Genomic DNA, 25,348 nt, shown 5'->3' on the forward strand with positions numbered 1-25,348 from the left:
CATTTCCTAATTTCTCTGAGCCTCAGTCTCTTAAATGGTAAATACATGCCTTAAAGAACTAGTGTAAATGTTAAATGTACCAGTATAATGCCTGAGAGATATTCTAATATATGTTGGTAAATATTAGCTTCAGACTCTTGTCTCAAGGACTCACAGAATATAATTCTTCCAAAGGGAAAAGTCAGGGAATGGAAGTCACATCTTAACACATTCCCTTTTCCTCATCTTCCTAATAAAACTAATGCAGAATGCCAAAGGCATAATTCCTTTATGTGCTATATCTCTTTGAACATTGTAGTAATAAATCATTTATACTAAAGGGACTATGGTATTACTCTTCTGAATGGGATTATTAAATACAATCCATATCAGAGGTGGGATTACTTTATAATTACATATCTAAGTGATGATTCACTGTAACATCTATTTCTGGTTTGTGAAAATGTTGTCATAAAGCCATTGTCACTGCAGTTGAAAAACTGGGCAAATCAAACAGCTAATAATACTTTTGTCCTCGGACTATTTAGACCTTCCTTTTAACTGCCCTGATGGTTGTAAACACTATTTCAGGTTTCTATTTCACAAATATTTGTCACTTTTTAAAAAATGTTTATTTTTGAGAGACAGAGCATGAATGAAGGGCAGAGAGAAAGGGAGACACAAAATCTGAAGAAAGTTCTGGGCTTTGTGCTGACAGCGGGGCTTGAACCCATGAACAGAGCCCAACGTGGGGCTCAAACCCACAACAGTGAGATCATGACCTGAGCAAAAGTTGGACGCCCAACCAACTGAGCCACCCAGGTGCTCCAATATTTGTCACTTTTAAAGTAACTATTACGAGTTGTTACTGTTTAAGCCTCAATCCACAAGTTAAGGTTTTAATTTTTTTCTTATTACACAAAAAAATAACCACCTCTTTCTTGATCTCTGTCTCTCGGTCTCTGTCTGTCTGTCTCTCTTGCATGCCCACACACACACACATACACACACACACCATGAAGTCAGTATACTTTCATCAGAAAAAGGAGTAAAAGCTAAGTCACTCCAAAAAAAACACAAAAATTTATGAGCTGAAGATAACTGCAGTCAACATTTTGGTGCATAATCTTCCAATTTTTTCCCTGAATATTTAGATAATTAGATAGATAATATATGTTCGCATTTCTGTATATTTACATTTATTTCTTTCACAAAAATGGGGTGACATATACTATTTTATAGCCTGCTTTTTCATATATATATATATATATATATATATATATATATATACACACACACACACACACCACTGCTTTAATGATTTCATTTAATAATTCTATGTATATTTTTCAACCAATACCTTATTATTGGATATTTAGATTATTCGTCAATTTACTGTATTCCAGCCTCTTAAACAGAACTTCCACTAGCCCATACATATGAATTAGAGGAAGCCTATGTGTAGGGCTTGCTGGCCAAGGCACTAGCTGGATTTTGGAACTATACACCCCGACTTTCCCCTTTGATCAGATCCCAAAGATTGTAGCTCTGCTCTTAAATATCCAAATATATACTGGAAACATTAAAGAACAATAAGCATAGAATCTCTTTCAGAATGGATGAGCCTGTTGAAATCTCCAGCCATTTTGTATTATCAAGATGATAATATATCAGATGATATATAAAAGTGTCTGCATCTTGGTTTATAAACTGCCCTTTCCACGATTTGTCTTTATTGACTGGTTAATTTCTTTGTGAAAGGGCATCACAACTGATTAAAGTGCTATAGATTTTATAGTTCATAGAGGCACAGAGTGTACTGTTCCCAGTGTCATCACAAAGGTGCCCCTGTGATTAAAGCACTCAGGTGGTGTCTTTTTTTTTTTTTTCCACAACAAAAACTGAAAAGGCAGCCTTGTGTTCTGACTCTTCTTTTGCTTCAGACAAAGAAAATGATTGCTTATAAAGTCCCCAAAAGAATGGCCAGCAACGACTTTTGAAAGCCCTGAATGAGCCATTGCTAATAGAAATATGACTACTTTTATGTGTAAAACAATTACATTATCTATTATCTATCTATCTATCTATCTATCTATCTATCTATCTTAAACATATAAGGATTCAATGCACGTTTCTATTGGCCTCTGTTTGGAAGGCCTTTGGGGAGACTGGGAGGCCAATTACTAGGAGCTGGTGAACACTGACCTCTAACTTGGGCCCCTGGTCCCAACCTTCCATTGTCTCCCTCTGGGCTCCAACTGCTGTTCTTCTGATGAATATTCTATTGTTGGGCTTTTCAGAGAGGAGCTGTTAAAGGAAAGGGAAGATTATTTGCAAGTGGGTAGGAAAATGTTCCAACAAAGAATGAAATGAAGTAATTAGCGTCCTTTTATATATAAGCACCAAATAACAACACTGTTGCCAAATCTTCAGGCTGTAGTGACTGAAGAAAATAATGACATTGCTGATGCAAAGCAGAGTCACCTGTAGCCACTGAGCAATCATGGGTAAAGCCACCCTCCTCTTTACCCCAGGGGAGGATGGCAGGTGGCGATGCCTGTAAATTTATGCTAAGATATTTCTCATCTTATTAAAATCTTTTAAAGTGAGGGGCACTTCTTGAATGGGAAAACTATGTAAAACAATAAGCCCTAAGGGAACTAAAAATTTTTAACATGATATACCCCTTTAAAAGTAAGAAGTTGAGAGATCTGTGGAATTGTGTTAGCTGATTGTTCATTTTTGCTGTATATATAAGGTCTTGCTATGGCCTAGAACAAAGCTCAAGAGAAACCTTATCACCACCCTATTCTGGTGAGCTTAAGATCTGACAGGAATCTCAAGTCTATGAGAAAAAGCTTCTTAAACTTTATCTGTGCTATATTGGAAAATGAGGGAAGATCATGCATTGTCTTTCTCATAGACAATTTGACATTGTGGACTCTTGAAAAATATGAACAGGAAAATGGACAGTGGAAAATGTGTAAAGCAGAAGGATAAAAAAGGAATATCTAGACCTGACCCTAGTTAGCTACAAGTTAGCTGAAGCTATGTCCAAAGATGGATGATGACATGGCTGCTTATATGGAATGAGGTTTCCTCATTTTCAGCTTGAGGAGAGACTTGAAGAAAGGAAGCTGGTGGGTTTGCTGAAGGCCTGGAAGTGCTTCTGTGAAAATGGATGCCACCAGTGATGGAAAATAATAGTTAACTTCCAGGGGTACCGTAAGAACCAACCAAAGGGTTTATTTAAAGAATGGAAGTAGTTAGATGTGGAGGATGAGAGTTAGGAAGAATGTGAAGGCAAAAGAAGAAGAAGAAAAGATAAAAGCTTTACACTTTGAGATCTTAAACTCCCTTGCTTCTTACCTTTAGACTTCTCTGTCTCAGGTCAAACACTCTAAACAACACTGCCTCTAGGAAGCCTTCTGTTCCCAGACTGAGTGAGATGTCCTCGTCTGGGTCTTTGGATGCCCAGTGTCCACCTGTTACCACAAAGGTCTGCGATGGCCTAAATTTCCTTGTCTGTCTATCTGGTAGACACTGAGCCTCATGAGTTCAGTACAATATATCCACTTCGCTCTCTACTGTAGTCTTAGCACCTAGAGCAATGCCTGATATATAGTAAATTTTCAAAGGTATGTGGAATGTATAAATTGCAGGGGGAGGGTACAGAAGCATAGCAGAGAGAAGAATCTGATCAGAGTCGAGCAGATTCCTGGATGACCAAGGTCCACAGGTAGAGAATTGGTACAGTTTGGGAATTCAAAGAAGCACCACAGAATGTGAGAAAGTGTCAAAGATGGGACTTGAGGGACAAATGGGGTTGATCATAAAGAGCCTTCAAGCCATGTGAAAGAGATTAAAATTAATGCTGAGGGTAGCATGGAGACATTGACAAGAAAGTTGGGAAGTAATGTTATTAAATTCGTGCGTTTGGAAAGAGGAGTGTGTTGCAGCCTGGAGGCAGGGGTCCTCTTTAGAAGTAAGTTGCAGATATCTATGGGAGATATCATCATGTGTTGAACAATATAGTATAGAAGGGATGGAGAAAGTGGACTGATATAAGAAATATTTCAAGGGTAGAGTTGACAGAGTTTTGATATTGATCAGAGAATAAGGAATAAAAAAGGAGATGTTAAGATTGATAGCTATATTTTAAGACTGACAGCTTGAGCAAATAGATACTGAATGGTGCCACTCACTAAGATCAGCAAGTAGGAGGAGTATTTTTGCACTTTTGTAAAATCAGCTTCAGGCAGGTTAAAGTCAATGCGCCTGTGCAATATTGAAGAGGGCACACCTGGAGGCAGTTAAATATGTACATCTTGAGAGCTCAGGTTAATAACGGAGCTGGAGACACAGATTTGGTGATCATGGGCAGAGGTAGTAATTAAAGCCAGGGAAACCAATGAGATTGCTTAGAGGAGTGTTTAGAGGGAAGAGACAAGAAGACAGGACTTTCCAGAACAGACACATTTGTTTAAAAGGGCAGAAGAAAGGAACCTGAGAAAGAATAGTACAACAAAGCAGACTGAGAGATAGAGACATGTCACAGAAGCAGAGGGGAGAATTAATTTCAAGTAGAAAGAGTGGTCTAAATATCAAAGTCTAGAAGAAGTTAGGTTGACAACTGAGACAGTGTCCATTAAATTTAGCACCAAGGCAGTAATTCATTACCTTGATAAGAATGGCTTCCATAAAAGTCTGGGGATAGAAGCCATATTACACTGGGTTGAGAAGTGAACAGAAGATAACAGTGTGACTACAGTGAGTATGGACAAATGTTTCAAGAAGTTTGACTGAAAAGGGGAAAGTATTGACAGTTTTCAAAGCCCTTAAAAATTCAGTCCTTATGGGAAGAAATAATTGGCAACTAGTTGTGGCCTAAGGAAGAACAAAGAACAAAACAGACCCCAAGAGCTGTGGATAATTCCAAAACCTTGGAGGCAGTGGTCTCACTGACAGAAGGCAGAGGGAAGTGAGTTTGCTGGGAAAATTCCTTTTTAAACTCTGGTATGATGAGATGGTGTTTTCCCAAGTGAAATTATACAAAAGAAGTTAGAAAGAGGAGTGGAATTGACAAAGTGCTCTGGCTGAGATGAACATTTCAGGACTTCCATGCAGTAGTGGCAGCTAAGGCTGTTGACAGGTATAAAACTCCCAGGGGGAAAATGTGAATGAGAGGAACAGACAAGGACAATATGACACAACAGTCCACTGATATTTGTCACCTAGGAACCAGGTGCTTTTCCTGATTGGACAACTGGTAAGGGCAGTCAAGTTATCATATTTATGCAGACTTTTAAATCTTTCCTAAATTATTATGAGTATAGACAAATTTAAACTTTTGATTATTAAAGACAAGTTAACACCTCCATCCCCAGGCTACGTACTATACAATACTCTTGACTTTACAACCTAAAATTCATTCAGTAAAATTTATTCACATACCTTTAGCATTTTCTATATTACATAATTGTTATGAACAATGTATTTCCCACCATAAACCACTATTTTCAATAACAAGTAAAATTATGACAGATATAAATATATAGTTCAGGCTCTTTCTGAATGAATGCTGAATAATGGTGTCATGTATTTGGGCAACAGCCAGAATGTGGATGACTGACACTTAGAAGATACAGAGCACTGTGCTCGGAAGTGGAAGCTAAAAAGGTGGGTGACAGATCATTTCAGGTCTTCAATATTTCACTAAGTACTTTTAGCTTCATTCTGCAGACTATTGAGAAATCACTGAGTTATTGTGGGCAGGAGGAGGGAGGCTTTGATCTGTGTTTTAAGAAGGTAATTCTGGTAATTAGTAGGCTCCCAAAACATATTTGCAGACTGAATGGGGAAATGATGACTGAAGCCTGGGGGGTCAGAGGAGAGATACCATTACTGTTTGGAAGATAATGGGAGATAACGTGGAAGGTCTCTCATTCAGTGAAATCAGGGACTGAATTTGGTCAGTCATTTGCAAAACTTAACAAATCAGAGGATAATAAATAAAAGATATTCACCTCGGATATATTGTAGATTAAGACAGATATGAATACCTTCATCCAGCAATTATATAACAGAGTGCCAAGGCCCCTTGAGTACAGGTCTGTCATATGGAGTTTTGTATCATTTTTCCTGCATGAACCACACCCATGTTTCTGTTTCTTTAAATTGCAGCAAAAGGCAGTTGGAGTGCAGAATCTTAAAGAAATTTTTACGAAAGTTTTCCCTAATCATTTTTGGCTCCCCTTCTCCATACTTATTTGGATTATAATATTTTTCAGTCACTGGCTCTCATCTATTTTTTTCCAAAGCTTTCAACTCAATTTTCATAGGACAGCTCTCTTTCACACTCATATCTCATTACTTTACATAGTATTTAATTAAATATTGTAACATAATAAAAAGTACAACTGCATTGACCAGCTTGAGAACAAAATACAACTGTTTCTTGGTAAATGTGCAACTAAATTGATGGGACCAGGAAAGTTCAACATTCCAGGCAATTTCTTTTTTTTTTTTTTTTTTTTTTTTTTAATTTTTTTTTTCAACGTTTTTTATTTATTTTTGGGACAGAGAGAGACAGAGCATGAACGGGGGAGGGGCAGAGAGAGAGGGAGACACAGAATATGAAGCAGGCTCCAGGCTCTGAGCCACCAGCCCAGAGCCCGACGCGGGGCTCGAACTCACGGACCGCGAGATCGTGACCTGGCTGAAGTCGGACGCTTAACCGACTGCGCCACCCAGGCGCCCCTCCAGGCAATTTCTTACTAGTCTCCAGTGATAAGTGTGTGTAAGAGGATTGAAGAGTGTTATTAATGACATGATTTGACTAATTGGAGATTGGCTAGCAGAGCTTCTACTATGATGATCTGAGCTGGGGCTACAGCAATGGAAAAAGAGAGGAGAATAAATTGAAAAGGCATCAAGACTGTAGCTTTGGAAATAAATAGGCTTGAGTTCAAATTCTGACTTCACCATTGAGTTATAAGCATCCAAGTTTCTGTTTTCTTACATGTAAAATAAAATTGAGCAAAATATAATGAAAGATTGGGAAAATCTACCTAATGCACTTAGCGATGTGCCTGACAAAGTAAATAATTAATATGATATTAAGTCAATAGAATTTGATGTTGAATTAAGGAAAGAGTCAAAGATGACTCCCTATTGTCTACCCTGGCTGAATAAAAGATAATAATACCACTAACTGAAATAGGAAACACAAAAGGAGAAATAAGTTTGGCAGATAATATAATAATGTTAGTTTGGGATGTATGGAGTTTCCTGGTATGATACCCATATTGAGATGACTAGAAGGCAGTTGGAAATGTTATTCTGGCTTTCAGTGAGTGGTCTTGGTTAGTGATATCAACTTGAAGTCATACATATAGAATGATAAATGAAGCCATAAAATGGATAGGTTTGGTCACAAAGGGAGTGAGGACATGGCAGGTTGGTTGGGGGAAATATACAATCAGACATGAGGCAAAATCCAAGATACAAGAGAAACCAGCTGGGATAGTGAAGCAATAGAGGCATATCCAGGAAACACAGATATGGTTTCGATGATTAGATGAGTTCTATCTTTATCTTGCACATTGTCTTGGCTCAGCCTCTCAAGCCTGAGGCAACTTTTTCACTCCAGAGGTGTCTTAAAGCTCACCGATAGCACTGAAGGTTAGGTGGTTGCTATGGAGATTTCATAGTAGTTTTTGAAAGGGAGGCAAGACCTAGAGAGTTTTTTTTGTTTTTTTGTTGTTTTGTTTTGTTTTTTAATAGTTAGGGTTAGGGTCCAAGAAAAGATTTAAGCATGTTTCCAGGTTAAAGAAAGGGAACTAGTAGAAAGAGAATTAAAAAATATATATATATATATATATATTAGAAATCAAATGTGGTTTACTGTGTAATATGAGATTGTAGATTATTTTTATATTCATCTTAGTTCCTTTCTGTGTGTTCCAAATTGTCTGCATTGAGTATATAAATAATGGACTTGGAAAAAAATTATTTTCTTTAACATGAAATTGGGGTAGTTTATGAAACAATGTTCCAGAAAAAGTGGAATGGCGTTGTATCAGGAACACAAGTGGAGAAGAAAGCTTGGAGAGGGAACAGGGATGCTTTTCCCATTGAGAGAAGAAAAGAGAACGGCTTAAGATCCAGAGACAGTTTTGAAGTGGAAGTGAGAGAGTTTGAGCAAAATCACATCATTTGGTCTCTATATTTTTTAAGTAAATTAACAGCAAAGTAGTTTGCTGAAACTGAGGAGGAAAGATAGGACTAGAACTATGGAAAGAGTGAAAATGTTTTTAAAACTCAATATGAGGAGTAGAAAAGGATTTACTTTGAAATTGGTAAAAATATCTGCAAAGAGCCTGGAGACACAGCTGAAGTTGGATAATATGTACACGTAGTGTAGCCGGTTACTGAGTTATCTCCCATGACAACAGTTACCTGTCCATATAGTGGCAGCGGTTAGATTTGCCAGGCAGGTGTCCGAGAGTCAGTGGGTGAGGAAATCTAAGGTAGCCTTCACTCCCACTCCCTTGAGACCTTCCCTCTTATGTTCTTGGTCTTGGGCAATGACACCACCAGGACTGCTATTGCTAATTGCAACAACCTTGGAATCATCCGAGATCCCTCTTTCTCTTTCACGAACCCCATCTAAACAATCCCCAAGTTCTTCCCACTTCTTCTCCAAACCCTACTCCTACCTTTACTGTCACCATGCTTGTCTGATCTGTTTCAGGGAATAAAAACTCAGACCTTTCACAAAGCACCAAACCACTAGGACAATGGTCTCTGAGCACTTTCCCTGGATGCCCCATAGCATCTTACTCTCAGCAGCTCCCTCCTCCCCCTCTACTCCCATCCATCTCTGTAAGCCACACCCATGCCAGAGCCAAGTTGTCCTGGTTCCTTCCACACCTGGTCCTAATGATGTAACACCCCAGGCCTTCTTAGCCAGACCCCCAGCTTATTCTGCCCGGAGTCTAGTTCCCCTCTCGTCTCTCCTCCCATACACACTCTGCTCAGATACTAAGCTCATCTTGTATTTTTAATGTTTGTTTATTTATTTATTTAGAGGGAGAGTGAGTGGGGGAGGGGCAGAGAGAGAGGGAAAGAGAGAATCCCAAGCAGGCTCCGCTGTCAGCATAGAGCCTGACAAAATGTGAGATCATGACCTGATCAGATCAGAAATGAAGAGTCAGATGTTTAACCACTGACCCACCCAGGTGCACCAAGGCCTTTCTAAATCATCAATTCCATCACATTTGCACTCAGGTTGAAAAAGAAAAAACAAAAAAAAAAGGGAAGCAGTAGAATGTAGGAAAAATGTTGAGGTTGTTTTCTAAGCTTGACGCAAAGAGCAGAGAGGAAAAAAGGATGACCTCTGTTTGAAAGGATTATGATTCAAGTGGAATTATCAGAAGAAAGCAAAATTTCAGTCAGTTGTATCTTTAGTTTTTCAATACAGATTTAATTAGAAAATATGATAAGTCAAATATTGCTCTATATAGCTGTGAAATGGCTGGGCATTGGAGATGCTGTATGTTAGTATAAAAGGGCAGACCCTTTTTCATAAATGAGGCACAAATTTCTGTAAAGCTTAAATTAATTTTCATATAAAAATTCCACAGAAATTTTCAGGCCTTTTGTTTCATGATAGTAAGGGAACACTTACGATGGTTACTGAAAAAAAATCCTTTGGAAATTGGTTGAAACTCAGCAATGACTCCAAGTGAGATCACAGGATATGTACAATTGATGTTCTCACATTTCCTGACTCGGCAGGTGACTCAGCCTTTGTTCAGCAGGGCCATAGGGACAAGTTATTGCCTGTGGCCTCAAGATCACATTACACAAATTAGGTGTTCATAGTACTCTTTTCTAGTGGGCTGGGGGGGGGGCACAAAAACCCACATCTCAAACAGCTTGTTGGTTTAGCAAAGAGCCTTTTTTCCAAGGATCATGGGAAGGGAGCCTTTTTCAACCTCTTTATGTAAATACCAAAGCCCTTTTCAAAATGTTATGAGAGCATCCACTTGAAGTGCTTTATTTGACAAGTGAACAATGGTTTTCAACCAGCTCCTCAAATTATAGCCCCGACCTGGTAAACAAAGACATCCAGGAATTGTCTAGAGCCTCAAGCTTTACATGTCATTTGTCTACATAGATGATAGATATCCCCACCCAAGCCTAAACTGGATTCAGACATTCTGGAGGTGTACAAAGTGATATCCTGAAGCATCTTTTGAAGAACTCAATAATCTTGATCAAGAGACACCCTATTAGCAGTTAGAAGATAGAAATAATTCTGAGTGCAGTTTGGTAGCTGTCTTCTACTCAGCCTTACAAATAATAACTGGATGAAAGAGAGAGAGAGAGAGAGAGAGAGAGAGAGAGAGATTGAAAGAGAGAAAGTGAGTTAGGGGCTTGCTTTAGCTCCTAAGATAGCATGACCCAGAAGGTTCATGTCTCACCTCATTCCAGACCTCCATTCAGCATGCTACAAGAAAACTTTAATGGCATCAACCAATGTGGAATCAAGGGTCAGGAACCACACTTGGCAGGAGGGGATTTGTCAAGACCTTTGCTGCAGACTGGGAGCAATACTTGTTGTGGAGAGTCATTTTCCAGGGAGAGTAAAGTCTAAGATCATTTACAAATTCCAGGCGTGGCCAACTGATCATGGTGATGGCATTTCCTGAACTAGAGAATAGAAGAGAAACAGATGATGAGCAGGTCAGTTTTAGACATGTCAAGTTTGAGATGCTTATGAAACTTCTCAGAGAAGGTGTCAATAAGGCAGTCAAGAGCTTTAGAGAGTGTCTGGGGTAGAGCTATAAATTTAGTGTCAGAAGTTTAGAGATGTCAGTTGAAGTAATGAGAGGTGGTCCAGAAAAAGTATGTGAAGAAAGCAAAAAAGACAGTAAAACCCTAAGATTATCTACATTAAAAAGAGTAGCAAAAAGTGGCCTTCATGGGAAACATTTGAATAATAAGGTAAATTTAGGGGATGCAAGAAGGAGATCTGGAGGAATTTGCTACCCAAAGAAATCACACTCAGAACTTAATCTGCAGAGTTGTTTTTGGAAAATTATATTACTTCTTTGTTTCCCGATCTTCCCTTTCAGAGGAACTAACTGCAGAATATTACATCTGAAACTGAACTTCCAAATAAAGGAAATATTTGTAAGGATTTTGTTTCAAGGATATTAATCAGCAAGTAGTTAAGCCAGGGAATAATAAACAGTCATTAGCTGAAACATAGCAATGTAAATCCTAGAAACTTTTATGTCTTTTTAAAAATTGATTGTCCAGTAAGACACTAATAGCATAAAGAGTCACATTAATTGGTGCTTATAAAGTGATTAATCTCTTTATTTCCCCTCCAGTCATTTGAAACATTCTATAAGATGTCCTTGTAAAAAAAAAAAAAGTATTTTAAAAGGAACTTTACAAGAGCTTTCATTTTGCAAGATTTTAGAGTGTGGTGGCATGGTTCTTGGTATCATAATTCAACAACAGTCTACTTTAAATCAGATGTTTTTATTTAGGTACAGAAGATATGCAGGACCATGAACTCTAACACTGAAATTTCAGAAAGCAATTCTTCCATTTTAACTGGAAAATAGTCTGCTATCTTCTTTGTAAAGGAGGCCCTACATGATTAAAAAAAAAAAAAAGAGGATGACAGCTTTGCCAAATCCCTCCATTTCCTCCCTCTTTAGGAATAAACTAACTACTTAACATCAGATGACATGGAGCTCTGTGCCCAAGTCCCACATTCTCCATGTCCTGTCTCCTGAAGAATCCCACCCATAGCAAATATTCTTTCTCCAGAAGACATAAAGAGGATGAAGATGCATGCAAACACAGTATTTATAGGTCTTCCCTATACATTCCTCACAATACTGAGTGGGTTAGGAGACTCAGTTGGTTCACAGTTGGTTTCTACTTATCGATTCCCAGAATTTCCAAGCCCTCAGGAACTGAATGAGCAGTTGCTGCAATCAGCAATTAGTAGGCCCCATTTCCTCTCTCTGTATCTTCTCCTGGTTAGTTCTGATGATCTTCCATCTATGTGTTCAGTCTTGCCCTTCTTGGACAGGAAATATTTACAAGCCTGGGGCCCTTGATCTCTTCACAGTCAGGAAGAGTTTAATATGAAATGTCCTAGAGGGAGTCCATTGGCTTGTGCTATGCTACTAAACACCTTGCTGCCTGCTTACATTAGCAAGTGTGAGCCCCTTTGTACTGGTCTACATATTGCCTCTCACTCCTCTGTAATGTCCCCATGGGCCTCCTGCACTTGCCTTGCCTTTGAAAACTGTCTCTCCTTTGTTCTTGCTGGTTCTACCACTTGAAGCTTTGCCTTGATTCTAATTCAGAGGCCATGTGCCTGTTATTCTTATACAGGCCAACTAGATGCAGCCTGTCAATCTCTATGAACTCCCATCATGGACTTTCATGGCTTACCACTTACTGGAGGCTGCTACAACCCTAAAACTTGGTGCTTTCCACCTCCTGGGTGGGTCTGTCCTGTCAGCCCTGGAATTGGCACAAGGTCTTCTTGGGCGAAGCCTACATTACTAAGGGGGCCAATATCAGATTAATTACACTGCTCTGCTCTGATTTGCTAAAAATAAAAAAAATTGATGTATCCCTGACAGATCCCAAATTATACCATTAACGTCTAATATACAAGAATGCTTCACTCTGTATCAAAACAATATCATTAATTACGTGTGTAATAAACTCTCTTGATAAAGTGAATACATTTTAAAAATGTTTTTGGATCACATGGATGTGGGGCCTGAATATTAGTAACAACCTTTGCGAATAATCATTTTTAGTAAATGTAGGGTGGTCAACTTTAGACTTGAAAGTCCTACAAACCAAGATGTTTATTCACCCTAGGAAAATGAGTCAGTCTATCTAACTGCCCTTGATCTGTAGAATGAGAAAGGACCCAACAATAACTATACATAAAATTATAATGTAATAAATCTCTTTTTAATTGCAGCCTCTTCCTGCCCATTCAGCACACTGTAAGTAGATAGTGCTTTCAGCTAAATGGGGGCCTTTCCACTTAGAACACTCTTTCTTTTGAATGACCTTTTCTATTCCCTACATGACACGTTCTGTTCCAAAGACCATCATTAACTCTGTCTTCTGGATTTCAGCAGACCATCTTGATTCAGACAGTGACCCTGGCTCTATGGGGAAATTCTTTATCCAAGTCTAGCAGTTGTCCCTGTTTTCTCACTGTTTTGACTGATGCATTGCAAAGCCCCATTTTCTCTATCCTACAGCAAATGTTGTTAAGTGTTTAAATCAGTAAAGAAGTATAAACTCAAATGCTAGTCTAAGCCAAATAAACAGGGTTTTTTTTGTACTCAACAGAACTTCTGAAAGTCTTAATTTGCTACATAGTATACACCGCCAATCTCCAAAGGAATCAAGGGTGTTCACTCTTTCCCAAACATACTTGATAATGGATGTATTCTTAGGAATAGCATTATTAATACCTTGTGGAAATCATGTCTAGCTGTATACAGTTTGGGAAGTGCTAGTATAAAAGGAAAAACACAGATTTGGTGCCAGAGAGCTCTGGGTTCAAATCTTAGCTTCAAACCTTTATAGTTGGGTGACTTATTTCCTTAACTTATCTGTAAATCTTTTATTTAATTACATTTACATATTGTTATTTTAAAAAATTCATGTAAGGAGGGAGGTAGATTTAAAAGCAATTTTTGTTTCCTCTTTTGTACTCCAGGTATCTACCTGGTGGGACTGTTGTAAGGATTTATAAGCTTACATATGAAAGGCACCTACCATACTACTTCAAAAGCTTGTGGTGTGGATGTAACATGAATATCTCACTCCAAAGACTATAGCTTCATGAGAGATTAATGGATCAAAATTAAAAAAACTAAGAGCGGAAAGCCAATATGCTATGATTTAAGCAGAGAGTGCATGTACAACACCATTGAGTATCATTCAGAATTCCTTTCCTTTGAGACTTAAGATTTTTATCATCTTAAATCATTATCAAATGACTCCTTAGCAGGCATTGTTCAAAAGATAATGGCATTTAAAAAATAAATGGGTAGAAAGAGAAGAGAACCAATGTATGCATTGCACTCCTTCTTGGAGATCCACAAGGCATATTAGCATAGTCAAGTCTCTTTTTGGGGGACATTGGAGCAAAAAGTCGTAAAGAAGGGGGAAAGGAGAGGCCAGAGACATTAAAGATATATTTCAGATCCTTCATACTCAACAAATATGAGGTGAAAGGGTTAGAGACTCAGTTGTTAAATTCTCTAGCTAACTGTTCTTTTGGGGGAAAAACTCAATTCTATACTCAGTCTTATTTCACAGACTAGATGTGTTCCAGAAAAGATGACCTTTACACAAGTTTATTAAGCACATATTCCCACAGGATCTCATTATGAGAACAGAGATACATTGCCTGGCAGAAGGAATAGGCCTACACATAGTCTATCATTATGTTGTAGTGAAAAGAACCACAAATTTTGTCTGCTGTACAACACAAGGAATGGGATCTCTCCCCCTTCTGAGGCTTCAGTTTATTATTGAAAATAGGGATGATGATAGTGATGATGATGATGATGATAATGATAACAACAATATCCTTCTCCAGGATGATTATCAGGAACAAATTAAACAAGTTATATTAAAAGCTCTACTAAACTGCCACCACTCTGAGGATAGGAACTATGTCTATCTTGCTCATCATGGCATTTCTAGGATGGTCCCAGGGTCTGGCCTATGGGTGGCAGCGAGTACATCCATGTTAAAAGGGTAATTCATACTTTATAAACTCAAAATCCCTGCACAAATTCTTGTTTGATTTTTGTTCCTTTCTTTATATATCTTAGGAGTGTTTTAAAACAGTGTTCTAGGACTTTTAGATTTCACCATATCGACTGTTAACTCCATTTAATGTAAGAAGGAGCATTTTCAAATTAAAAAAAAAAGTAGTAATAATGTTATCTCTTTTTATAAGGCAGTTATTCCCCCCAAAAATAACCATTAGTATAGTTAAACTATCTAAAAATAATATTACTTGCATTTATCGAGTGCTGTTTTATGTGCTTATATGTAATAACTAATGGAATCCTCATAATACCCCATAGGACAGATATTTTTATTACAACCACCATACAGATGAAGAAACTAAGGTACAGTAGGGCTAAGTAACTTCTCAAAGATTACAGAACCAGAATTCAAACCAGGTCAAGTGGCTCCACAGCCCTCACTTTTAACCATCATGCCTTGTTGCCTCTCTTAGTTCTTGATATTGTCTTTATTTTTCACTAGGGAAAACTTCATCATAAATTAGCACTGGTCTGAAGTGTAGAGAACCAATGATTTATTTTACTTGAGGATTCTTTTTGTTCTAAGTATCCTTTCCTCTGAAACCCCAGATCCCAGGAATTTCATCTACAATTTGGGGAAAAAGTGATAACCAGTTCTGATCAGAAGATAATAATGTAGAAAAAGAAAATATAAACAGAGGAAGGTTTCCATTGGTAAAAAGAAGACAATCAGAAAGGCATATTAAGTGGGAGTAAAACCTGTACTGTTAGAGGGGGCAAGGTATCAGGAGAAATGAGCAGAATTAAAAGGACATAAATCAGTAGACTCATGTACTAGTCATTAAATTGGTGGTGGAAAACCAGAAAAATGTCTACCTGCTAGGTGGACAACCTGGCAAATGTTACTTTATTTAACCCAAAAGAATGAAAAGAGCCAAGAGCATGAGTGGAGTTGCACCAAATGGAGCAGAGGGGATAAATGAAACTGAATTCTGCATACATGAGGCCTCTCCTCAAGTTCATGAACTAATCAGTGCAGAGGTGGGCCATCATGTGGTCTATGCCCCACTTGGGTGAACTTAGAAGCAATGAGGATTTCAGGAACAGACATTTTTCCTTTGTTGGCTGGGTCCATGCTAGGCCCTGTGAATGGCAGTGTAAAGGCTGACTGAGAGGCTGAAGGAAGAGAAAGTACTTTCTCTCTTTCTTCCAGATATCCTGGTTGCTTCCCATATCTTTGGGCATCTCAGCAGCAATTTTTTTTTGTTTTGTTTTGTTTTGTTTTGTTTTGTTTTAATTAGTTAATTAATTTATTTTTCATCTGCAGCAGTTACTCCAGTATTAATTGGTTGTAGTTTTCAGATTTGTTTCCCACCACCTTCCCAGGATCAGCTTTAACAACCCCTCTCAGAATTACCAGCCAGTTAGTGACCCCTCCTCAGAGGTCTGGTTCAACTGGGCAGGACCCCTCCTTAGAGCTTTTAAGTTCTGATACTTCCAACCTCTTGGTTTTGTTTCCACAGTGTAGGAGCAGGAGCTGCTCTCTGCAGTTACCTCTGGGTTCCCTTTTTCCTCTTCAGTTCTCTAATACCCATTTGGTCAATCTCTTTTTAAAAATACTTGATGTTGTGGAGGGTGCCTGGGTGACTGAGTCAGTTGGGCATCTGACTCTTGATTTTGGCTCAGATCATGATCCCAGGGTCATGGGATGGAGCCCCTTGTCAGGCTCTGTGCTGAGCATGGAGCCTGCTTCAGATTCTCTCTCTTTCCCTCTGCTCCCTGCTCTCTGTCTCAAAAAAATGACAAACAAAAACCCAAACCTGGTGTGGTTTCTGACTTACCAGCAGGACCTTGGTGGAACAGTATCCATCGCCATCTGTTTTTTGACACTTATTCTTTATATCCTTCACCTGTCACTTTGTATTTGCAGATTTGCATTGTTGTAGAGGTTGGTTGTGTTTGTTTGTCTCTGCTTACTTATTTATTTATTTGTTTGTTTATTTTTTAATGTATGTGTTCTGACTTACCATTTAGATAAAAACTTCTGGAAGCACACACACACACAAATTTACAATGTTCAGATTCAGAGAGATAAGGATTTAAGATCAGGTTCTTCCATTTCACAAAAATAAGTGATTCTGAGCAAATTATTTAACAACTCTATGTCACTGTCTCATCTATAAAATGGTGACAATAATGCCTGCTTCATATCGATGTTGAAAGGATCTAAAGAGGAAAAAATATATATAAATGCCTTAATAAAGATGCTTAATACATAAAGGCACTCATCAAATGGCTTTTGAGTTTATAGCTATGCATGATTGCCTAGGAGACTGGCTTGTACACAGTAGGTACTTAATATATACTTGGGGTTAATGATTATGATTTAGCATTTTTGTGTTTCTGTCTGTGTACCATGCCATTGGATACTGGCTTGTACATAGTAGCTCTCAAGGAATATTTGTGGATGATGACAAATGTAAGCTAGGATTGTTTGATTAATAACCCACAACATATTATAATCCATTTGTTGTGTATGTGCACTAAAAAACTGACTGCTGATCTGCCTACAAAGAATTCCAGAACATGCCATTTGGCTGAAGGTCTGTTTTACTGCTGTGGAACAACACTCATGGATCACGTGCTGGTACAATGTTTTTGACACAAAAGGTCTATTACCTGTTCAAGTGTCCTTTCTGTTAGGAAAGAAATGAAACTCTTTCCAGATAATCTTCCTTGAGGAAAAAATAAAAAAAGTCTGTGACCTTCATTACTGACGGACTCCTACTATGCAAATGGCAAACATGCACCACCAATACTTCACAAAAACCCAGAACAGCCATGAGAACAGTGTAAGTGTTTTGGTAACGGAACAGCAGAATGTGAATTCCTGTAGCTCCTCTGATTGCCCTTGAAGAGTCTGAAAGCAGAGCTGCATGTTTAATCACGGGGAAGGAATAATGAAGATCACGATGCCTGGGGAGGGAGCACTGTGTAACTCCAGCAGGCTCTGCTGAACACTCTAAGAGTAAAAATGCTTTGTTGTCTCTGTACCTTGCTTGCTTTAGATAAGGTCCATCCCACACTAAAGGTAAAAACAATTAGAATCCTTTGAGGGTTTGAGGGGAGATTTTTTACCTGTTTTACTTAGTCTTTAGAATATATTTATATGGAACAACACCAACAACAGATATTCAGAATGTTCACATTTATATTTATATACACTAAGCTCATTAAGAAAGTGGACAACCAGGGTCTCCTGGTTGTTACTGAAGGGAAGGTATTCTGTCAAAATGGGCTAGTTCAGGGAGGTGACATTCATTTGTGAGATCTAAAAATAAATCATGACTCAGGAGTTTAACTGTGCTGGTATTAAAATGCTGCCCTCCTCATTGTTCTGGGCAATCAAGGATGTGTGTCTTAAATACAGGAGTTCTTCTTTTTTTTTTTTTTTTTAATGTTTATCTATTTTGAGAGAGAGAGAGACAGACAGAGCACAAGTGCAGGAGGGTAGAAAGAGAAGGAGACATAGAATCTGAAGCAGGGTCCAGGCTCTGTGAAGTGTCTGCACAGAGCCTGACATGGGGTTTGAACTCATGAACCATAAGATCGTGACATGAGCTGAAGTCAGATGCTTAACCGACTGAGCCACCAGGAGCCCCTTAAATACAGCAGTTCTTAAGTGTCAGTGCATGTAATAATTACCTGGGGGGGGGGGGGGTGGCAGTAAAATACAAATTGATGGGCTCACTCTCAGGGTAGACCCTGAATGGAATTCCCAAGTGTATTAGCATTCTCCTGAGAAACAGAACCAATAGGACTGACTGATAAGAAATTGGCTCAGGTAGTCAGAGGGGCTGAGAAGTCCTAAGAGCTGCAATCAGCAAGCCGGAAACCCAAGAGAGCTAATAGTCTAAATTTCAGTCTGAATCTGAAGTCCTGAGAACTAGGAGAGCTTATGGTCTAAGTTCTAGTCCAAAGGCCAGCAGAACTGAGACCCAAAAACAACCAATTTTTTAGTTCAAGTCAAAGGCAAGAAAAGAGGTATATCCCAGCTCATGCAGACAGGCTGAAATTCCCTCCTACTATTGGAAGAATAAATATTGTTAAACTGTCAATACTACCCAAAGCAATCTACACATTCAATGTAATCCCAATCAAAACTGCACGAGCATTCTTCTCGAAGCTAGAACAAGCAATCCTAAAATTTGTATGGAGCGACAAAAGACCCTGAATAGCCAAAGTAATATTAAAGAAGACGACCAAAGCAGGAGGCATCACAATCCCAGACTTTAGCCTCTACTACAAAGCTGTAATCATCAAGACAGCATGGTATTGGTACAAAAACAGACACATAGACCAATGGAATAGAATAGAGACTCCAGAATTGGACCCACAAAAGTATGGCCAACCAATCTTTGACAAAGCAGGAATGAATATCCGATGGAAAAAAGACAGTCTCTTTAACAAATGGTGCTGGGAGAACTGGACAGCAACATGCAGAAGAATGAAACTAGACCACTTTCTTACACCATGCACAAAAATAAACTCAAAATGGATGATGGACCTGAATGTGAGACAGGAAACCATCAAAACCCTAGAGGAGAAAGCAGGCAACAACCTCTCTGACCTCAGCCGCAGCAATTTCTTACTTGACACATCTCCAAAGGGAAGGGAATTAAAAGCAAAAATGAACTATTGGGACCTCATGAAGATGACATTCCCTCTTACTCAGCCTTTATGTTCAATTCAGGTCTTTGATTAGATGAGGCTCAACCACATCAGGGAGGTCTATCTGCTTTACTCAACCTACCAATTCAAATGTTAATCTCATCCAGAAACATACTCACAGACCTATCCAGAATAATGTTTGACAAAAGGTCTAGGTACCCCATGGCTCAGCAAAGTTAACCATCACACCAAGCGATGCAACTGTTGCTGGTCCAGGATTCACACTCTGAGCCACCGCTAGAGAAGAAATTGGGTCAGGAGTGGAAACTCACTACTTGATTTATCCTTATTACAGAGCCTGGTACCTAGGTAGGTACTTAATAAAAAATATATTGAGTGAGTAAATAAAGTAATAGAAAGGAAAGGATGAAGGGAGGGAGAAAAGATCTCTATATAAAGAGACCTGAGTGAACATTAAACTATCAGGGTTCTAGTCTAACTAGACCTCATTTTCCTCAGCTCTAGAATTTGGTCTATATTCTCTCAGGTCTTTTATGGCTCCATATTTCTAAGTTCATCTCTAGTTTAAAGAGAAAATAATGGTTAACAATTTTTAAAACAAGTAATTTATTTAACTAATAACAGTGAGCTTTCATTGCAAGCCTGTCATGTGCCAAGTACTGTGCTAAAAATTTTATATCTCATTTGATCCTCACAATAACTCCACTCTTTCCATTTTACAGATGAAGAAACTAAGTTCATACATTGAGTAAGTAGTTGAGCTGGGATTCTATCCAGGTTCTATCCAGCTCCAAAACCTTTCTTCTTACTGTACACTGACTGTACCACAAACATTTACAGAAGACCAAATATGGGCAAACCACCACACTAGGGGAAAATCTCAAGGCATTTATCATCTAGTGAGAGTCAACATTTTATTTTTTAAAAAGCCAAATACCTAAAGAAATTTGGAATAGAAGAATGGTCAAAATGTTACTGGAATGTAACATTAAGGATTAAAGCACTATGTATAGGGGTTTTAAGAGTGTAAATTTTAAGATAAGACTATATGGGTTTTAATCCCATTTTCATTAATTATAAGCTGTATTAACTTAGCCAAATTACATAATCTCTTGCCTCAACTTCCCTGTCCATAAATACTTACCTCATAAGGGTGCTTACACCTACAGGTTGGATTACGTCCTCACCAGATTAAATGAATTAACATATGTAAAGCACTTATATAGTGCTACTCACAGGGCAATCAGTATATGAGTGCCTGATTAGGATTATAATTATGATTATAATTATGATTATTACATCCCCAGCACCTAGCCCAACGCCCAACATATGAATGATAATCTGCATATAACTGTTGACTGGATACCAAGAACCCGTACTCTCTAGAGATTATAGCAGTTACCCATCTAGCAGCTATATTTCCCTATATAATTGACCTTCCTGAAGCTCACTCTAAGCCTTGGGATAGCTTCTTCCTTTTCTCAAGGTACCAAATTCAATAACATGTTATTACTACTTCTCAAAGTGTCTGCTTGTTGCTGGCTCAGTGATATATTAATAAGCTTTGATGTGCTACAGTATTAAATTCAGAGTAATAAAATGAGAAGAAAATCTGAAATTTGCTTGAAATTTCTGTTTTCAGTTCTCATAGTTGAAGATGATTGAAACTTTAAGAGATAAAACAAAACCTTTTAACCAGGAAGAAAATTTGAATATAATACCCTATGTATAAATTATAGGTAATGACCGCTTGTTTTGCTTATCAAATCAACTTAATAAAAATCACTTGAAAACTCAAAACTGCAGTCATACTTTCTTTAAAAAGTGGCACATTGCCAAAGAATTCATAGCAGAGCACAGTGAGAGCTGTGGTGTGTTCTCTGACATTTAAAAGTATACCTGAGCTCTTTAGCACATGGATGCTAAATATTCAACAACGGTCTGAAATTTCCAGTGCTGTTGCCTGCTTCAGCACTTTAATTCCTAGGATATGCCAGGGTTGCACATTAGCATTTAAATGGACAGCCAAGTTCTGCAGAAACCTAAGATATATGTCACACTGTAACTGGCTTCAACTCCTTCAGGGGCTGTGGAGTTTCTTTGCCTCTTCTGATGTTCCAACTTCTCTTTCAACTTCTGCCTTTGTGGATTTGGGATGATCAGTTATCTGCAAGATTTATAACCAACAGCTTTGATGTCAGACAGATGTATGGTGTCAACATTCTGCAATTCAAGAAAACTCTCTTTCTCCTTTAGGATGTAATGTTGTGTTTTTCTGACTGCTGACTGCTCACTTTAATATAATAAAGCAAACTTCAGTTCCCTGGGTTTCTCTTAGGAAAATTTTAAATCAGTCCTCATTCCAAATTGGAACTTAATTCGGTATAATGTCCCTAAGCTTCACTAAACCACTAGGCTAGATCAGAAAGGGTTCAGTCTCCATACACCTAAAATCCACAGCTGTTTATGTCTTAACAGAAGAACCACAAAGTACTAATTACTAGAGTGCTTTTATTTGGATGTGCTTACTCATCTATTGAAACTCAGACTAAATACACAACTTAAATCACATATTTCTCAAAAAGCCATCATGGAATCTATCCTTTGACCTCGAGAGTGATAAAGGTACATCTTATCAATATTCCTGGATAAACTTACACTGCCTTGTCGGTATAACAATGGATATAGGAAATAAAGCTGGTGGGTTGAGTGTTAGACAAGTGTTCATTCAGACTGCTTTCCAGGGTGCTTCCCTTAGGGCTGTTGCACGAAGCAGCTCACTAATGATCATGTTCATGGCATCACCTATAGCTGTGCTGTCCCATATAGTAGCCACTTGTTACACTTTAATTAAATTAAAAATTCAGTTCCTCAATTGTGCTGTTCATATTTCTGGTAGTCAATAGCCACACGAGTCTACTGAATTGAATAGTTTAGGTATAGAATATTTCCATCATTGCAGAAAATTCTTCTGGACAGCACCAATCTAGAGTCAGGATTTAAGGGACCTTAGAAAGGGCAACTAACCATCCCAGGACTGAGGGATTCCTGGGATCTGGGACCTTCACTGTTAAAATGATGACATTCCCCAGAAAACCCTAACAGGTCATCTGGTCCAACCATACACCTAATGTGGATATTCCTTCCGTGAAATTCTTGACTTTGGACATTTCTGAGTCTGCTAGCCAAATGATGTTACGTATTAATGTATGTGGCTGAAGCAGGCAGTATTTGGAGAACTAAATTAAAGAACATTAAACTAAATAAATGGGTGGTCAGTTTCTGATTTTCACCAAGAGGTAGGAAGTTCACAGGAGCAAGTAGACTATTCAAGCAAACATACATTATGAAATGGCCCCACCCACTGAAAGGGAACACATTTCATAAGCAGCCTACAAGATAAGTAATGAGTCCAGCATCAAAGGCACATGGCTCTTAGACATGTCTGGTAAATCAGGGTCCTGTGTCATATTAACAGGCAGGGTTCTGTTGAATTATTCTTCCCAAAAGAAATAAATATATGTATTGCAGTCATTGAATTCAAGAATTCAAAGAAGCCTTGGGGAGTTTTCAGCCCAACTGTAATTTCGCAGAAGAGGGACCTGAAGCCCAAAGCGCCTAAATGCCTTTTAAGATTCCACAGTAACGGAGAAGGTCCATATTGCTTTTCTAAGAAGCAAGGGCAAGAGCACAGACTACTCTAAATTCCTGTAAAGAAAATTAATGGCATTTTAACGGAATATTACATTTTTATTACTTCTCCATGATTTTTGTTTAGTGTTATTAAAACTATTTTACTTTATATTAACTTATATTTGAAGTAGCTTCCTATTGAGAAAATTATTAACAAACAGTGGATAGGAAAATGCTTTAATGTTATCAGATGGTAGAGGGAAGGCAGAAGTATTCTTATTTTGCTTTGGTTTCTACAACCAGAAGAATGATCACTTAATGAAAAGAGTACAACATCACTGTAAAGGAGAACTGAAGACCAATTTAGGCAAGGAAATGGAAAGAGAACATCCAGGACTCCTTAAATATGGTGAAAACCCAGGCTCCAGATAAAAACAGACCTGCAGGTTTAAAGCTGGTTCCAGCTGTGATGTTGGAGAAGTTATTTTACTTCTCCATTCTTCAGCAAAGTCAATCTATAAAATAGGATTATAACAGAAACTATCCCAGAAGGCTAAATAATATGTATAAAGTGCTTAGAACAGTGTCATGCCTGCTTAACGTTCTATAAATGCTATTAATTCCTCCATTATTATCATTAAATTACAAAACTGATTTCAAGTGTCCAGTTACAGATGAATTATATAGTAGGGGAATGAGTAACTTGCAGAAATATTTGTTAAGTGATGAATACACAAATTACAACAAATCTGGCATCTGTAGTTTGTGACTGTTGCCTTAATAAATAACATAAAATACCTGCACTCAGACACTTGCTAAAGCAATGTTTCACAAATGTCAGTCATTTGATGAATATCTGTATTAGTTTCCTATTTCTGCTGCTATAAATTATCATAGGCTTAAAACAAGAGGCATTTCCTTTCTTACAGTTCTGGAGGTCAGAAGCCTAAAACAAGTCTTTTAAATAAGTTTACAATCAGGTTGTTGGCGAGGCTGGTTCCTTCCTGGAGCTACAGAGAATTTGTTCCTTTTATTTTTCAGCTTCTAGAGGCCGCCTGTGTTCCTTGGCCTGTGGCCCCTTCCTAACAACACTCCAACCTCTTGCTTCCTCGTCACATCTCCCATTCCTCTGTCTTTGACCCTCCTGTCTCCCTCTTAAGAACACTTGTAATTACATCATTGGGCCCTCCAGGATAATCCAAGGTAATTTCATCTCAAGATCCTTAGCTTAATCACATTTGCAAAATCCCTTTCACCATGTAAGTGAACATTCACAGATTTGGGGATTAGTATTGGACATCTTTGGGGGCCATTATCTAGCCTGTTATAGTATCATCCTCACTATTTGATTTTTTCCATGTCTGCTGACCCATATACTATAATTTAATAGCTGTCTTAAATCTTTTTTTTTCTTAATTTTATCTGTGAACTCATGGCTTCAATGAACTAGTTATATATTTATTAAAACATATTAAAATGACATTATTAAAATTTTTGTTTATCCTCTTACATCTTCACTTGAGCTATGGATGATACATATAACACACTTTAGAAAACACTGATTATAAATTCTCCTATAAATTTACATCCATCCCTCAAAGATCGGCTGAAGACCTTTCTACAATTTTAGGTAATTGGGAAGTCTAGCCAAGTCTAATGAGCAGGCTTATTATCTTCTCTTCTGAGTTTTTTGAGTTTTCTTCCCAGCATTATTTTAGGATACCTGAAGGAATGGGTTTTTGAATCATTATTATTAAAGCCAAAAAGAAATTCCTTGACCAAGTTACAGCTTAGTGTTAAGTCCTCTACCTTTAGCATAGGCCAATACAAGAATCATCTCCTTGAACTGCATTTTATGATCCTTTTATAAATCCACAATTGGAGATATGACCCATTATGGTAGTGAGTGTTCCTTGTACAGGGAAGCAAGTAATAAAATTCCTGTTTGAGTTTAGTTCCAGGAAGAACAATGGTATTAAATTTATTGGCTTTCTTTTGTCATAAAAAGAAAACAAGAGTAGCCTAATGTGTTTCTGTTTTTGCCCAAGCTGCTAAACACAGATTCAAGATGTAGATTAAATCAGCTCAACTCTGGGACCTTGGCAGATTCCTTTGCTCTCCATTTATGAAGTATATTGCTTTGAGGCCTGGTTGTTGTAGTTTGTATTGTGCCCAGCCTTGTTTGAAGT

The 25,348-nt window shown here is 38.0% G+C and overlaps 1 protein-coding gene across 11 annotated transcripts in view; it reads right to left on the minus strand.

The window, feature by feature from the left end:
* Window positions 1-25,348, minus strand: part of LMNTD1 (lamin tail domain containing 1) — a 511,366-nt gene that overhangs the window by 225,088 nt on the left and 260,930 nt on the right. For all 11 annotated transcript variants that reach the window (XM_042946102.1, XM_042946101.1, XM_042946104.1 and 8 more), the window contains one exon: window positions 2,185-2,286. Coding sequence is in view for 1 of the 11 variants with exons in the window: in XM_042946103.1 (XP_042802037.1) it covers window positions 2,185-2,217 (33 nt within the window). In the remaining 10 variants the exon portion in view is untranslated. The remainder of the gene's footprint in view (window positions 1-2,184; window positions 2,287-25,348) is intronic.

The sequence above is a fragment of the Panthera leo genome, chromosome B4 (assembly GCF_018350215.1).
Source record: "Panthera leo isolate Ple1 chromosome B4, P.leo_Ple1_pat1.1, whole genome shotgun sequence".
NCBI lineage: Eukaryota > Metazoa > Chordata > Mammalia > Carnivora > Felidae > Panthera > Panthera leo.